General features: G+C 37.1%; 1 protein-coding gene across 2 annotated transcripts in view; it reads right to left on the minus strand.

Annotated features, from left to right (window-relative positions):
- Positions 1–15,427, minus strand: part of BTBD10 (BTB domain containing 10) — a 50,142-nt gene that overhangs the window by 9,226 nt on the left and 25,489 nt on the right. For both annotated transcript variants that reach the window (XM_007471422.1, XM_007471421.1), the window contains exons 2-5: positions 14,824–15,020; positions 12,299–12,584; positions 9,539–9,641; positions 7,938–8,058 (exon numbers count right to left, since the gene is read on the minus strand). In XM_007471422.1, the coding sequence (XP_007471484.1) occupies positions 7,938–8,058; positions 9,539–9,641; positions 12,299–12,584; positions 14,824–15,020 (707 nt within the window). The remainder of the gene's footprint in view (positions 1–7,937; positions 8,059–9,538; positions 9,642–12,298; positions 12,585–14,823; positions 15,021–15,427) is intronic.

The raw sequence follows: 15,427 nt of genomic DNA on the forward strand, positions 1-15,427 counted from the left end.
TGAGGTGGTACCTCTAGTTTTGATCTGCATTTCTCTAATAATTAGCAATGATGAGCATCGTTTCATGTGCCCACTGGCCATCTGTAGTTCTTCTTTGAAGAAATGTCTATCTAGGTCTTCTGCCTGAAAATCAACAACTTTTAATCAGGATCTTATCTGACCTCGTGATGGAATGACTTACAGGGACCACTCCCTCCTTAAAATACTCTCATCCCTAAGATCTGATACCACCGTCCCTGGTTTTCTTTCTCCTCTCTGGCTGTTCCTCTTCAGTCACCTTTGTCAACTTTGTCTCCTCCAGCCTGTCATTAAGTATTGCTATTTCTCAGGGAAGTTCTAAGTTCTTTTTTTCTCTCACCTTATGCTGACAATTCTCAAATTTGTTCTACTAATTCTGCCTTCTATATTCTAGATGCATTATATTCAACTGCCTCCTGGAAATCTCCACTCGGGTGCCCCCTCACCGGCACCTCAAACTCAATATACGCCAAATTGAACTTAGTCATTTCTGTCTCTCTTTCTCTGCAGTGTTTTCGAAATCAGTAAATGGCACCACCATCCACTCAAGTTCTCAGAATCATCTCAGAAGAGTGCTAATCAAATTAACAGGCTCTTAAATATTTGTAGAATAAATGAATGAATATTTGATTCCTGTTTCATCTCTTAATTCAATCATTCCCCAAGACCTAACAAGTCCACCTCTTAAATACATCTTGAATTGTGTCATTTCCTCTCTGGAAGATGCTATTTTCCAAAGACAGCTGCAAAATCTCTTATGCCACATGCTTTTCTGCAATGTGACTTTGATATCTCCTCCCAGCAAGAGAAGTCCAATTCCTCTCTCCTTCAATTTAGGCTGGTTGTACTGACTTGCTTGTAACCAGGGGAGCACAGCAGAGGTGACGGGAAAATGACTTGTGGTTCTGCCTTGGTCTTGGGAATGCTTGCTCTACAGATGCTTCCTCTCTGAACCCAGTCTCCAGGCCTGGAGCAGCCCAAGCCGCATGAAGAGGTCACGCGGAGCTACTCTGACAGTCTTCACTGAACCCAGCCTTTGAGCTGTCCCACTTCAGGCGCAGACATGTGAGTGAAGAAGCCTTCAGCCTTTTCAGTCACCTCATCCTTTCAATTCTTCACAAGATGAGGCCGCAGACATTGTGAAGCAGACATAAGCTATCTCTGTTGTACCCTGTCTGAATTCTTGGCCCACAAAATAAGAATAATCACACTTTATGCTACCAAGTTTGGAATGGTCTGTGACAGAACAACAGTTACAACCAAAATACAGTCCAGCCCCACTGCACGCCCCCCGCCGCAGTCCAAGTCATCAGTAACTCTAACCCAAACTACTGTAGAACCCATCAGTTGCCTCTGCCCCTGTGTAATTCATTTTCCCCCACCACAGCCAAACAAATCTAAATAGGTGTCTCTAGTTTAAACCTCTTATGGCTTGTACTATCCTTAGAATAAAACTCCCAAATCCTCAACTTGGTCCTTAAGCCTGTTATGTGTAAAAGGAGGTTCCAGATCAGTGCGCACAGTCCTTTAAATTTTTTTTCTTTAAATACTATCCATATAGTGATGACTCCCGCATATAAACAGCCCACACTTCTCTCTTTAGACATGTATACCCAATGCCCTACTCAGCATTTCTACTTGAAGGTCTAATAGCTATTTCAAATTTAACATGTCCAAAATCAAGCTTTTAAATTTCTGCTCCCCATGAAGTCTCCCCCCATCTCAATTAAAGGCAACTCCACACTTCCAGGTAAAGTCCTTTTCTCTCTTTCCCACCTCATATTCAATCAGCAAGCAAATGCTTACAACTCTACCATCCAATATATCCAGAATTTGATCACTTCTCACTGTTTCCACCCTGATTTAAGCCACCATCATCTCTTATTTGAATTATGATAATAGCTTCCTAATTACCTCTGTGTGTATCTTAATTCCCCTTCCAGTCCATTTCCCACCCAACAGCCAACAGTGATTCTTTTAAAGCATACGTCAGATCAGGAATACAGCACTGCATGAGTCTACATTGAATTCTGTGCGAACAGTGAGTCCATGAAATGGTAAAACATGGCAGCCTTACAGATCATATCACTTCTCTGTTCAAAACCCTCCAATGGCTTATCTCACTCAGAGTAAAAGCCAAGACAAAGGCCCTACACGTCCTCGCTCCCCTGGACCTCATCTCCTACTACTGACACCCTCACTCACTCCACTCCAACTATACTATAGCCTCTGCTGCTCTCAAACATGCCAGGCAAACTGCTTCAACATTTGCTCTGTTAACCTCTGCTTGGAATTTACTTCAATTTTCCTCTGCAATGAAAACCTCTCATATTACTCTTTGTCCCTTCCTTACTTTTTTCTCCCTCCTCACACATATCACTATCTAACATTATCATGTTATTTATCCATATGTTACTTGTTTACCTTGTCTATTGTCTGTCTCCCCCAAAAGAGTGTAAGTTCCATTAGAACAGGAAGTTTTGCCTGGTTTGTTAATGCTGCATCCCCAGAACTTAGCACAGGGCTTGGTACAGAATGTACAGTTAATAAACATTTATTTAGTTAATAAATTTTGTTTTCTCCCTACTTCTCTGGCCTTATATCTCACCACTCACGCTCTACCTCCTCCACTGTAGCCATGTTTCCCTTCTTTCAGTGCCTTAAGCATGTCATATTCCTTCCAACTTGAGAGCCTCTGCAAATACCATTTCTGCTGCCTGAAGAGCTTCTCACTGTCTTTTCCATTCCCTTAGGTCTCAGCTTTTTTTTTTTTTTTGCAGTACGCGGGCCTCTCACTGTTGTGGCCTCTCCCGTTGCGGAGCACAGGCTCCGGACGTGCAGGCTGAATGGCCATGGCTCACGGGCCCAGCCGCTCCGCGGCATGTGGGATCTTCCCGGACTGGGACACGAACCCGTGTCCCCTGCATCGGCAGGCCGACTCTCAACCACTGCGCCACCAGGGAAGCCCTAGGTCTCAGCTTTAATGCCACTGACTCAGATAATCATCCTCCATAGCCCCTTTACCATACAACTGTCACAGCATCTCATTTCTTCACTGAATTTTCACAGCTTTTCATTACTTGCTGAATGCCTGTCTTCCCCACTAGACTGTAAACTCCATAAATGCAGGGACAATGTCTGTCTTGTTCATCATTTTATGTACTATATGCATGGAAGTCATTAAAAGCCTGATTAAGAAGAAAAAAAATTATGCAAGTTAAATAGTAAACTAGAAATATGTAACTGGTAGGTAGGAATTAGAGATAAATAGCTGGAGGGACTTCCCTGGTGGCACAGTGGTTAAGAATCTGCCAACCGGGCTTCCCTGGTGGCGCAGTGGTTGAGAGTCGGCCTGCCGATGCTGGGGACACGGGTTCGTGCCCCGGTCCGGGAGGATCCCACATGCCACGGGGCGGCTGGGCCCGTGAACCACGGCCGCTGAGCCTGCGCGTCCGGAGCCTGTGCTCCGCAACGGGAGAGGCCACAGCAGTGAGAGGCCCGCGTACGGCAAAAAAAAAAAAATCTGCCTACCAATGCAGGGGACACAGGTTCGAGCCCTGGTCTGAAAAGATCCCACACACCGCGGAGCAACTAAGCCCGTGTGCCACAGCTACTGAGCCTGCGCTCTAGAGCCCGCGAGCCACAACTACTGAAGCCCGGGCGCCTAGAGCCCGTGCTCCACAAGAGAAGCCAGCTGCAACGAGAAGCCCGCGCACCGCAATGAAGAGTAGCCCCTGCTTGCCACAACTAGAGAAAGCCCGTGCGCAGCAACAAAGACCCAATGCAGCCAAAAATAAATAATACATTAAAAAAAACAGCTGGAAATCTGTAGTGTATATGTAATATCTGAAGCCACAGTGATGAATGGCATCACTTAGATTAATTGTACAGATTCTGTGAGAGAGAAGGTAGCTGAAGACAGAACAGCTGGGAAGGACCACATTCAACGTATGAAGGATCAGGGAGCACGTGAGAGGAAAATAAGCAGAAGACCTAAAAGATGGATGTCAAAGAGCCGAAGTCTTGAAGAAAGAGTGACTTAACAGTGAAACCTAAAGGAAATGCCTTTAAAGACAAGGGTACCAGAATTACCACTAAATTTAATGTTGTTCAAAATATTATAGTCAATTCAGTAAGACAAAAAGATATAAAAAGTTTTACTTACAACAGGGTCAATTATCTACCAAGCATATAAAAGAAACAACTGAAAAACTATTAGAAATAAAACAGAGTTTGGTTAGGTGGCTAAACACAAATATACAAAATTCAATAATTTTCTCATGTTAGCAGTTAGAAAATCTGAACATATTCTACACACAACAGTAACAAAAATACAAAATACCAAATAAACTTAGTAAGACCATTGCAGAAGACATAAAAGAAAAGTGAATAAATGGAAAGACACAGCAGTTGGAGCAGGAGTCAGTATAATAAACGTGTTAATTCTTGCAAAAAGTTAACTTCAAAGAATCAATGAAAAGCTCAAGTTTTCAAATGATATAGTTTTTTGAATGTCTACAATAGACACAGGTCAGATTTGAGTATGTTTGAGCCTGAGGATTACTCTATACAAAGAGGGAAAGACTAATGATACTAGAGAAGATGACAGTAAGTGGAACAATGCATGAAGGGATAAAAAGAGTTTATTCTTTCAACAAATGTTTATTGAATCCTTACTATGTGCCTGGCACTACGGACACAAAGTTGAAAAGGTATAGTCCCTGTCCTCAAATTCAAACTGATTCAATGCTAAAAACTGAAAAACAGAGCAAGACGGGTGGGGGAGAGAAAGAGAGAGGGGGGCAGGGGGGAGGGAGGGAGAGAGAGAGAAAGAGAGAGAGAGGAGGGGGGAGGAAAGAGAGAGGAGACAGAGAGAAAACATACAAGTGTCTCTGTCGTTTCAGTGTCTCTATATTTCTGTGACTCCAAACGTAGTCTCTGCCTCTTATTTCCCTTCTCAAACTAAATGTAACTTCAGTTTTTGATCTTTGTTTACAATCCCACTATCTCCCACATGGATGGTGCCTTTCTTCCTGGGCCTTCTGAACTGGTCCTTTTGCAAACTTCAAATTTCATTTTCCATACCACTTTCACCCTGAACACTGTATTTTCATTTCTCTTAGCCCCAGGCCTTCACTTATGAGTCCAGCCCTGGTTCTCAAAACCTCTTCTGGATTACAGTGCTTACCTGGTAAGAGAATACAGACAGTGAAGAAATTATAGCCTAGCTGGGGAGCTACCAACCAAAGTTCCTTCACTATATGGTAAGCTCTATGACAGAAGATTAACAAGTCATTTCCTCACTGTACTAATCTTCTTGCCACTAAGCATAGCATTCCTTCTGCCTGAAACACACTTCCTCTTCCCTCTCCTCCAGAAAGCTTCCTCAAGCCCGCACACCTAAGTTAGGTACAGCTCCTACATGCTCATTTAGTACCCTAGTCTTCCTCTAACACAATGTAATTTACTTATCTGTTTTTCCCACTATACTGCGAGCATGATAAGGACAGGGGTCTTGTCTTTTCTTGTTGCTTTTTACATACCTAATATTTAGTATAAAGTGAGTATTCAATAAAAATGCAGAAAATGAGTGATAACTATGTAAACCATTAAACAAGTTGTTATTAAAGCATATTTTCTAATACAGTTATTCACAATATATTTTCATGTGGAAATATAAAATAGCAATGTACAATATGATCCTTTAATATTTTTTATTTTACTTCACCTTTATTTCCTAATTTTGCTACCTTTTTTTTAAAGCAAACCCTTATTTAACACTATGTGTCAAGCACTATCCATTTAATCTTCACAACAACCCTGTGAGGTAAGTAATATTACTGTCTCCCATTTTAAAGATGAGGCAACTAAGAAACAAGGTTTTAAGTAACTTGCCCAAGAAATCCAGGATGCTCTGTTCAATATACATTTAGTACTTTTGTAATTTTAACTAAGAGACAAAAAGACATTTTGGTGTAAAGTGCTATTACAATATTCAGTAAAGGCATATATTTGCAGGAAAAAATTCATTTTTGGACTCAAGTCTACACCTACAGTATCCTTTTATATTTTACAAGACCATTTCTATCTCTTCAAATTCTATATAGCTTTGTTGCAATAAAGTCTATGAGAATCTCTAAATTTCCAGTAATACATATTACAAGTAATCTAGAAACACAAGTATTATTTAAAGGCCAAAAGTTTAGAAAAACCATATTACACATATTTTCTTTCTACTACACATAAATATTCTTACCTTTAATTCCATAACAAATAAATGATACTTAACAGTGATGACAAGGTAAACTATGTCCAAAGGATTACAGAACTAAAATCCATTCATCTACAAGGAATTCTTGTTTTTTTATCTGACAGTCACCAAAATTCAACATTTAATCATATAAAGTTAAATTAAAATGGTCCCATGAATAAAAAAACACAAAACTTGAAGTCAAAGAATTATAAATTAGAATTAATGCTCATGATTTCAAAAAAACATTTTTTAAGATGTGAAAACTTTGTTCAAGTTTACAGCTGTATGCTTCAGCTGTCCAGCTACTTGACTTTAAACTTTTAAATATCATTTATATAGAAATGGACTCAAAGGTGGACCATCCAATCCTTTGTCCCTATGGAGACTTTAAATATCTGGCAAAAGAAAATGGTACTTAGGAACAGACCTAATAAGGCCACTCATTTTCAAGAAGTTAGATCATAATTAAGCATGAAGGTTAGCTACATTTAAATATATAGTAGTTGCCTTACAAATTCAAATAAAATTTCCCATTCACAATTTCTAACACATCAATGTTGAGAAGGTATGACCCCCACTCTGCTAAACTAGTGTTGAGTTTAGGTAATGAAGTAAATATAACCATATATCTGGGACTAACATATATCTATAATCACAGGTAGCAAACTTTTAAAATGGCTTCCCACATTGTATAGGATAAAATGTAAGAATATTAGTTTAAAGACCTTCCATAATCTGGCCCCCCTATTTATTCCCATCTCCTTCCAGTCCCAATATAGTCTCTGCACCAACTAGGTTATTTCCAAAGTCTATCACTTACATCTGTAATCCCCAAATGAGTAACCTTCCTACTCCATTCTTGCTAAATCATTCCTATTCACTCTTTACTACCTGTCTCCTCTGAACTCTTCCCTGATCCCACTAGCCCACAGTGACATCTGCTTCTTCTGAACTTTTCCAACCACTTAATATACAAGTCAACATTTGATAATTCTCATATACATTTTGACTTTTCTGTGTATAATCACCTTTTTTCTTAGGCATGATGTAACAGTAAAAGGGAGGGGTGCTAAGGAAGGGGGTGACAGGAAAATATCAATCACAGAGTTAAGATTTCCAAAGGTCTAGACCCTGCTCTGAGACTATGTTTGAAGTTCTTGGATAAAGTCATTTAACCCTTTGTATAAATGAAGGCTAGGTACTTGGTATTCAATCTAAAATCTTTAATGACAAATACTCTTTTTGAGAATTATTTCTATCTTTCAAAGTGGCTTAGGATGTTATATTACATGGCAAGTACAAAAAAATTATAAATTTTTGGTTGATGTGATCTGAGGAGTGCAGGCAAATACCACACTTGGCCAAAGCCAGGGCTCCCAAGCTGGGAGATGAAGACTGGCAACAAATGATAGAGGAGACAGTTGAAGAGGAAATCTGGGAGAGTCTATAAACAAAAAAATTATTAAAGTTGAAAGAAAGTTTTGGAAAATTACACCAAGAGCTTACAAAAATTCCTGTGGACTTTCACAAATAATCTTCATGGTATTAGTGTTCTAGAATTCAATTAAACAAATACTTGAAGTCTAGGTAAACAGCATTATTTCAGGCATTTCATTCCAATATATTTTAACTCCACAAACACTCACACACAAAACATCATACTTACTGAGATCTCTACATTTAATAGTACTATATTCAAAAGAGATACAAAGATAGTCGCAAGCTTCTCTCAGTTCAGGAATAGATATGCCATCAGGACAACGGATTATTCCTGTTTTATAGTAATCCTGAAAAAAAAAAAGTAAAGAATGCATAAAACATCTAGTGCACGAGGTAGGCAAAACTTATTATTAAGGTTGGGCTGGTAGAATTTCCAAAAATCGTGGTACTCTGAGGAATTGTGGAATTTTAAAGTTAGGTGGGACCTCTGTTCACCTAACCACTTTTTCATTTTACCAACAAGAAAAATTTATGTCCAAATGGGTTCACTGACTCACCCAGTTATTATAAAATTATTTAACAGCAGAGGTAAGATTAGCACCCAGGTCTCCTCATTAATTATGCATCTCTTCTCTCTACTATATCATGCTAATGTATATGTATTCCCCCCCTTACAAATTATTTGTCTACATAAGTACCATGCATTTTTTAAAAAGTTTTTAAGGAAGTTAAATGATATATTTTAAGTTACCTTAAATATTACCTAGAGAATTGAGCAAAATTTAAGGTTTTTAGTAAAGAACTTCAAAATCATATCCAAGTATTCAAATATATGCAAACAGAACACACAATTAGATATTATTCTTCCAAATACTGTTCTTTGGTGTTGCCCACATTGTTACAAACAATAATAGTAATTATTCCCAAAATCTACTTAAAATGCTGTCAGGGGCTGGCCGAGAGCTACAGATAAGTTACTGCATAGCTGAGTCACGGAGTAAACTTATCAACTTGGTCAAATGTAAGTATGGGCGGCTGAAAAGGCACTTCCCCCCAAATTAAGATCTGCCTCAAGCTTCTTGAGGTTCAGAGCCACAGCAACATTATATCTGAAGTTGTTACATGAATGGAAGCAAGACATCTTCTGGTACTTTTCAAAGTACTTGTTAGTATTGATCATTATCAACTACTTTTCCTGTCTTGTACCTCAGGATCCTCCCTCTCCTCTTCCCACAAAACTATTTAAGGAAACCATATTTTCAGACTGTGGCATAAACTGTCACACACTGTAAATCAAACCTTTATCACTGATTTAAAATTCTAAGTAGGAACTTGTAGTACTAATTCAAATATTCCTCAAAATAAAAAGTTAAATTTTTTTTTAAGTTTTAAAACAAAGATTGTAAGAAATACATTTTAGAGATGACTTTTAAATGTTCGTAAGTGTCCATTGTTAGTTATATGCAATAAAATATTAGAATTCCAGTAGCCACATTTATTCTCTGGTAGTAAAAAATTATCAACTTACTGTATTTAATAGAATTAAGGAGGGTGGAGTAATGTGACTATAGAAATGTTACCACTAAACTCTTGAAAGAATTGCCTGTGCAGACCTAAGAGATGAATTATCCCCTATCTTATCTTTATGAAGGATATAAAATTTATTTATATCATATATTTACACAGCAAAAAAAGATAAATTGTATTTTTTTTAAATGCCCTGGATACTTCCATAGAGATATCCAAATAGAACTCTGCTTCCAATCCAAGTACCTAACAAGAAGGGGTCAACTGATTCAATCAATACACATAAGAAAGAGCACTCACCAGAATAGCTCGAAACACAGTAGAGCCAATCCCCTCTGCCACCTCATACTCTCCCTTCTCATTGGGACGTGTAAAGTTATGTTCTCTGCCAGATCCAAACATCCTATGGTAGCAAATAATTGGGAAATATATCACTAAGATATTCCTTCAAAAGGGAAAATTGTTTTCATGTACAAAAGTAAAAAGGAATTATAATTTAAGCATTAAATTATGTCATTAAATTAGTTCAAGAATGTTTATCAGAAGTTTATTCAGACAAATGTAATAAATGAAGGAATATTAAAATATGTTTTTGTGTGAGGAAACAGTAGTAAAGATTCCCTATAAGAAAACAAAATAAATTAATAAAATTCAGAAGCTAAAAAACTTTCTAGTCCCTTCACCTCAGGGGATGGAAAAAAAAACCATCAATCTAGGAGAAATTCTTATACTAATTTTAACCAGAAAAAGAAAGAAAGGAAGGAAGGGAGGGACGGAGGGAGGGAGGGGGAAGAGAGGATGAGGAGGGGAAGGCAAGGAGGGAGGGGAGGGGAGGGAGAGAGGGAGGGAGGGAAAACTATGCTATCTGTGCCTTTTCCTTAAAACTACTGTCTTCAATGCAAAGTTATTCTATAAAGAAGCACATATAGTAATCTAAACTAGAAAAAAGTAAAATAAGGGTATGCAGATTAGGTTACTTTTCACAATCTTAACTATAAATGTAACAAATTTTGCACAAAATTCTTCTACTTGCATTCCAGAACTGAAAAACAAGCAATCAAATGCTGGGGTAGGGAGGAATGACCAAGTTAAGAAGAGAATGAAAATTCTAAATAAATAACAAGCTCTTAATTTTTACAAAAAGAAAATACAAATGAATTTATATTTTTTCAAGTCATGTTGTTGGCCCTTTAACAGTAACTATTTAGAAAAGAGGCAATTTGCAAAACAGGTCCTTCAAAATGAAAAGCTGAATGCATAACTCCCAAGAAAATTTTAAAATTGTGATTAAAGGAATTTGAACCTCTGAATTCAATGATGCCACCATTCCTAAAGTAAATATGGCTGATCTAAGTTTTCTATTCAACAATTTCCCAATTTAAATAGTTCCCTCTTTTGTTATACACAGAAACCTATAAACAACAAAGCTTTTTTATTTCAAAGTTTCCAAAAGAATGCCAACTGTTTTTTACAGTTCCCATGAATATTAATTTTCATCCCCAAAGATATGCTTTCGTCAACTGACATGAAAAGAAGCCTTCACTGATTTGGGAAAAAAAGAAGAGAGTCTTTCAGGAATCAAATGTCATGCAATTTTCTCAAATACTTGAAATTTTTACAAAAGGGGAAAGCTATACTTTTCAGATCAATATGGATCACAAACACACAAAAAATCTTTTGCATTTGTTTTGTTTTAAGAAAAATGTAGCCTATCAGTTGAAGAAAAATTTCAAATATCTACTTCTACCTTCTAACTGTGTTCCTCTACAGTTTAAGTAAAAATATAAAGTATTATCAGTGTTGAGTCATACTCTTAAGAGCTCCCATCAACAATCTTCCCTATGCTTCTAATAATACATAAAAGCCTATAGAGTTCAAGTATTTTTTTTTGTACATATGTAAAGTCTAGCGCCAATGTTAAAAGGAAATATTTGTCTACTTAAAATGTAAACAGTATCACATGCTGGCATTTATTCGGTATTCAGAGATACTTACAAATCTCTCTCACTCACACACACTCACACACACACACACACAGATGTACGCCAAATAGTTACATATGCAACCTAGCAAAAAACACAAGTTTAAAAAAAAAAAACACGTTTTTTTTTTCTTACCTCATGTAAACTTCCATTTCATTTATGTGTCTCCTTCGTTTTATATTAGAATGAATGGAAAAAAGGCACTAATTTTACAATTAAAAGGTGTTTGATCCTAGTTTTTTTTTTTTTTTTTGCGGTACGCGTGCCTCTCACTGTTGTGGCCTCTCCCGTTGTGGAGCACAGGCTCCGGATGCGCAGGCTCAGCAGCCATGGCTCACGGGCCCAGCCACTCGGCGGCATGTGGGATCTTCCTGGACCGGGGCACGAACCCGTGTCCCCTGCATCGGCAGGCGGACTCTCAACCACTGCGCCACCAGGGAAGCCCTGATCATAGTTTTGAACACTTTGAAAAATCAAGTCTATATTCTTAGACAGAAGTTCCCATAACTAGTCCATATTGTCTTATATCAGTTCTAGATTGTGGTTCCCGTAACTAAAAACTTTATATTAATCTATTACTCCAGACTAGTACAGATTAAGAGACAATTATCTCTCCTTCATTCTACTAACTACTTGTTAATATTATTTCTTTTTTAAGTATCTACATCAAATTGATAACTCATGCTAACTTTTCAGCTAACGAAATGCTGATACCTGCTGTATTTGGATGTTGAATTTGGGAGCCCTAAGTGAAGGAACCATTATCACTGTTAAATTCACCTTGTTAAATACAATCTATGCTTTCAACCTATAGAGATCTTTTAGTCTCCTGTCTTCATTTAACTAATATATTTGCTATTTCCACTGGTATAGCAAAGACTATTTGAAATAAAAACAAGTTCAAGATCTGGCTCTACCACTTTCTAGCCGGATTAACTTCAGCAGATTATTTAACCTCAAAAGCTCAGCAGGGACACTGTATTCCACCAGAGAATTACTGTAAAACTTTAAATGAAAAAAACCCAAAGCAATGGTAAAGTGCTTTATAATTAATAATACAAAGAACAGCAATACAAACCTGCCCAACATTGTATTTGGCTGTGCAGTAAAAATGGATGGGTCTACAACAAATCTAGTGTTATCCACTATTAGTGTCACTCGTTCTGACGTTCTTACATTCCGAGCTCCTTCTTTTGCATTTTCATACACAAACACCATTTCCCCAGATGTCTTACAGCTACCATCTGAACTTGACTGACTACTGTTTCTGCTGCTGTTCCCAGCACTGCTACTGGAACCACTTGGAGATGCTTTTTGAGGACGAGGACTGCTTGGACGAGAGGAGCTGTGATCTTTCTCACGTTCTGAAATATAGATGTTAAAGTTATGCAAATTTTCTTTTTAAAAATTTGAGATTTATATATATCTTTTAAAAACTGTGATTTAGAAAAGCTGTTTTATATCACTGCATTTCTGCTTTTTTGATTTCAAATAAATTTTCACAGATCATATATGTTCATTTATTTTCTAGGAATGAAATCTAAAACATCAAATTGTTTTCTAAAAAAATTAATTTTGTAGACTTTTTAAAAACGATGTATAGCTGACTAATGTTGACCCAGACTAAGATCAAAAGTAAGGTAAATTTTATATTATTGCTCTACTTAAAAATATATAGAAACCCAAGGAGAGGAATATTCTCAGAAGTCACATAAATAAGCATTAAAAGTTAGTAAAAGATTAATAACAATTTTAACTCTCCTAAACACTGAAAGTATTAACACTATTCTGAAAACACAAAGTACAAACTTTGGACTCTTACTATGTTAATAAGGAAATCCCCAAACCAGCTATTTGTCTCACAAAAGGAAGGTCCCAAGGGAAGAAAAAAATTTCACTGCAGACATTAAGAAGTATATTTATGTTTTCAAATGACTTTTTTTTTTTTTTTTTTTGTTGTATGCTGGCCTCTCACTGTTGTGGCCTCTCCCGCCGCGGAGCCACAGGCTCCGACACACATGGGCTCATGGGCCCAGCCGCTCCGCGGCATGTGGGATCTTCCCGGACCGGGGCACAAACCCATGTCCCCTGCATCGGCAGGCGGACTCTCAACCACTGCGCCACCAGGGAAGCCCTCAAATGACTTTTAATGTCTTAGCAAATTAAGTGGTTTTAATAGCTTATGATATACTGCTTTGTTCTCATTCTCATTTTTGAATAAAGCACTACTAAAATTTTATAGGATCATATTATTAGCTATAATTTTAATAGGAAACATTGTTGCAAGTCAGAAAATTTTCTTTAGTGGTTCCAATAGTCTACAAAAGGGACATTAAAACTAAGATTTTGTGATAAGTTTCCTTTAGAGGCTAGATTTAGTAATCTAGCTTTAAAGGTGACCTAAAAATGTACCTCCATCTCATCAGTTTCATCAGCTTTTGCCAAATTCCTCCATGACTCAAGCTACTTAGAACACTCTGTACAGCTTTACTGGTTATATAATTAGGTTTGCTGTATCTCCAGAGATACCCTGACACCTCCCTTTTATTGCTTATTTCCACAAGGCTGGTAGCATCCCAAAAGTAAAATTTGCTAAAGTAATAAAACAATGTATCTCCTATTGTCCTTCCAGATACTAAACTTTGCATATAACTGTCAACTCTTATTTATACTTTTGTTGGTTTTTAGCTTATCAGTATTAGTCTGACTTTTAAGACCTACTTATATGCTGAAAACGTCTCCACATAATCAGACCCTAATATAAATGATTTTGGTTTATACGAGGTTTTCAGAAACTACCTCAAATAGTAAGTCAAATTATTTAATTTGCCACTTCTGAGTGGAAAATAAAAATCAGCAAGCTCACATTGTTTATGTACCTCCACTTCAGACTGCTGTTTTACAGTCACACAATGTATTTACCTGGGGTAACAGCATTCATTTACAGTAATAAGTAGGAAGGAAGAAAAAGACCCGAGCTAGTTGTCAAGAAAAGAAAAAAAAAAACCACTTCACACCTTCCTTTTCCTCTTCTATTTTTTTAATTAAATTTAAAATATTGTTAAAAATCAAGATAAATTACCTTACGATGCTTACTCTTTCACTTCCTTTTTTAATATGATTAACAAGGATTCTTATCAATAATTCACTACAAACTATTTTTAAATAAACCACTGCTCAATATCTCACAAGATAAAAATCACGTAAAAAAAATTTTAAATCTACATATTACAGTTTTAAAGGCTGTTCAAATTATTTCTTTTATAAGACTGTCCCAGACTATTAAAAGAAATTCACTTTTAAGTTTCATTTAATAAGCTGTTTTTTCACAGCAAGAACCAAGCTAAGCTAAAACAGAAGCAATGAACAGAAGTAAGAAGTTAATTTTACTCTGAAGTATTAGGCACAAATCATTGCCATTACTGCATTAAAAAGGTAAATGTATTGGGAATTCCCTGGTGGTGCAGTGATTAGGACTTGACGCTTTCAATGCCAGGATCAATCGGGAAACTAAGATGCTGCAAGCCTAGAGGCGTGGCCAAAAAAAAAAAGGTAAATGCATGCTTTTAAAAACCACTGGGAAGCTTAGTTGATTTTACATACCAACATGGTGCTGTCGTGTTGGAGAAGTAACATTTCTAATACAAGGAGTGAGCTGAGATTCTGTTCTTTCGTGAGATGAATCTCGAGATCGGTCACTTGACCTTCGCCTATCTCTTGATCTCTCATGTCCCCCACTAGCACCATGTAGACTCATTTTGGTGTGCTCAACAACTCCTTTAGCAACACGTGAGGGAGCACTGATAAATTAGAAAAGAAAATTAACCATAAAAGTAGAACATGAAATCACAAATGCTTTCCCCAAAAACCCCAATTAAGATAAAGCTACTAATATTTTGAAATGCAAGAATCAAATGTTACTTTACAATTCTGAAATCTAATTTACTTTAAACTTGCAGGTTTTAAAAATTCTGGAACACTATGTCTTGAAAGATTACATACTCCAACTCAGTCTTCTTTTAAGGATGAGAAAGCCAAAGCCCAGAATGGTTAACTGACTTTTTAGTTAGTAATAGAGAAGGTAATGGTAGTAGTAATAGCAGCAGCAGCAACAGCAGCAGCAGCAGCTGAGACCACCCAGATCTCTTAAATATTACTCAAGTGTTCTTTTGATTTCCTTGATTGTCAGGGGAAAAGGGAGGGAAAG

Source organism: Lipotes vexillifer, unplaced genomic scaffold, assembly GCF_000442215.2.
Source record: "Lipotes vexillifer unplaced genomic scaffold, Lipotes_vexillifer_v1.1 scaffold6, whole genome shotgun sequence".
Classification (NCBI taxonomy): domain Eukaryota; kingdom Metazoa; phylum Chordata; class Mammalia; order Artiodactyla; family Lipotidae; genus Lipotes; species Lipotes vexillifer.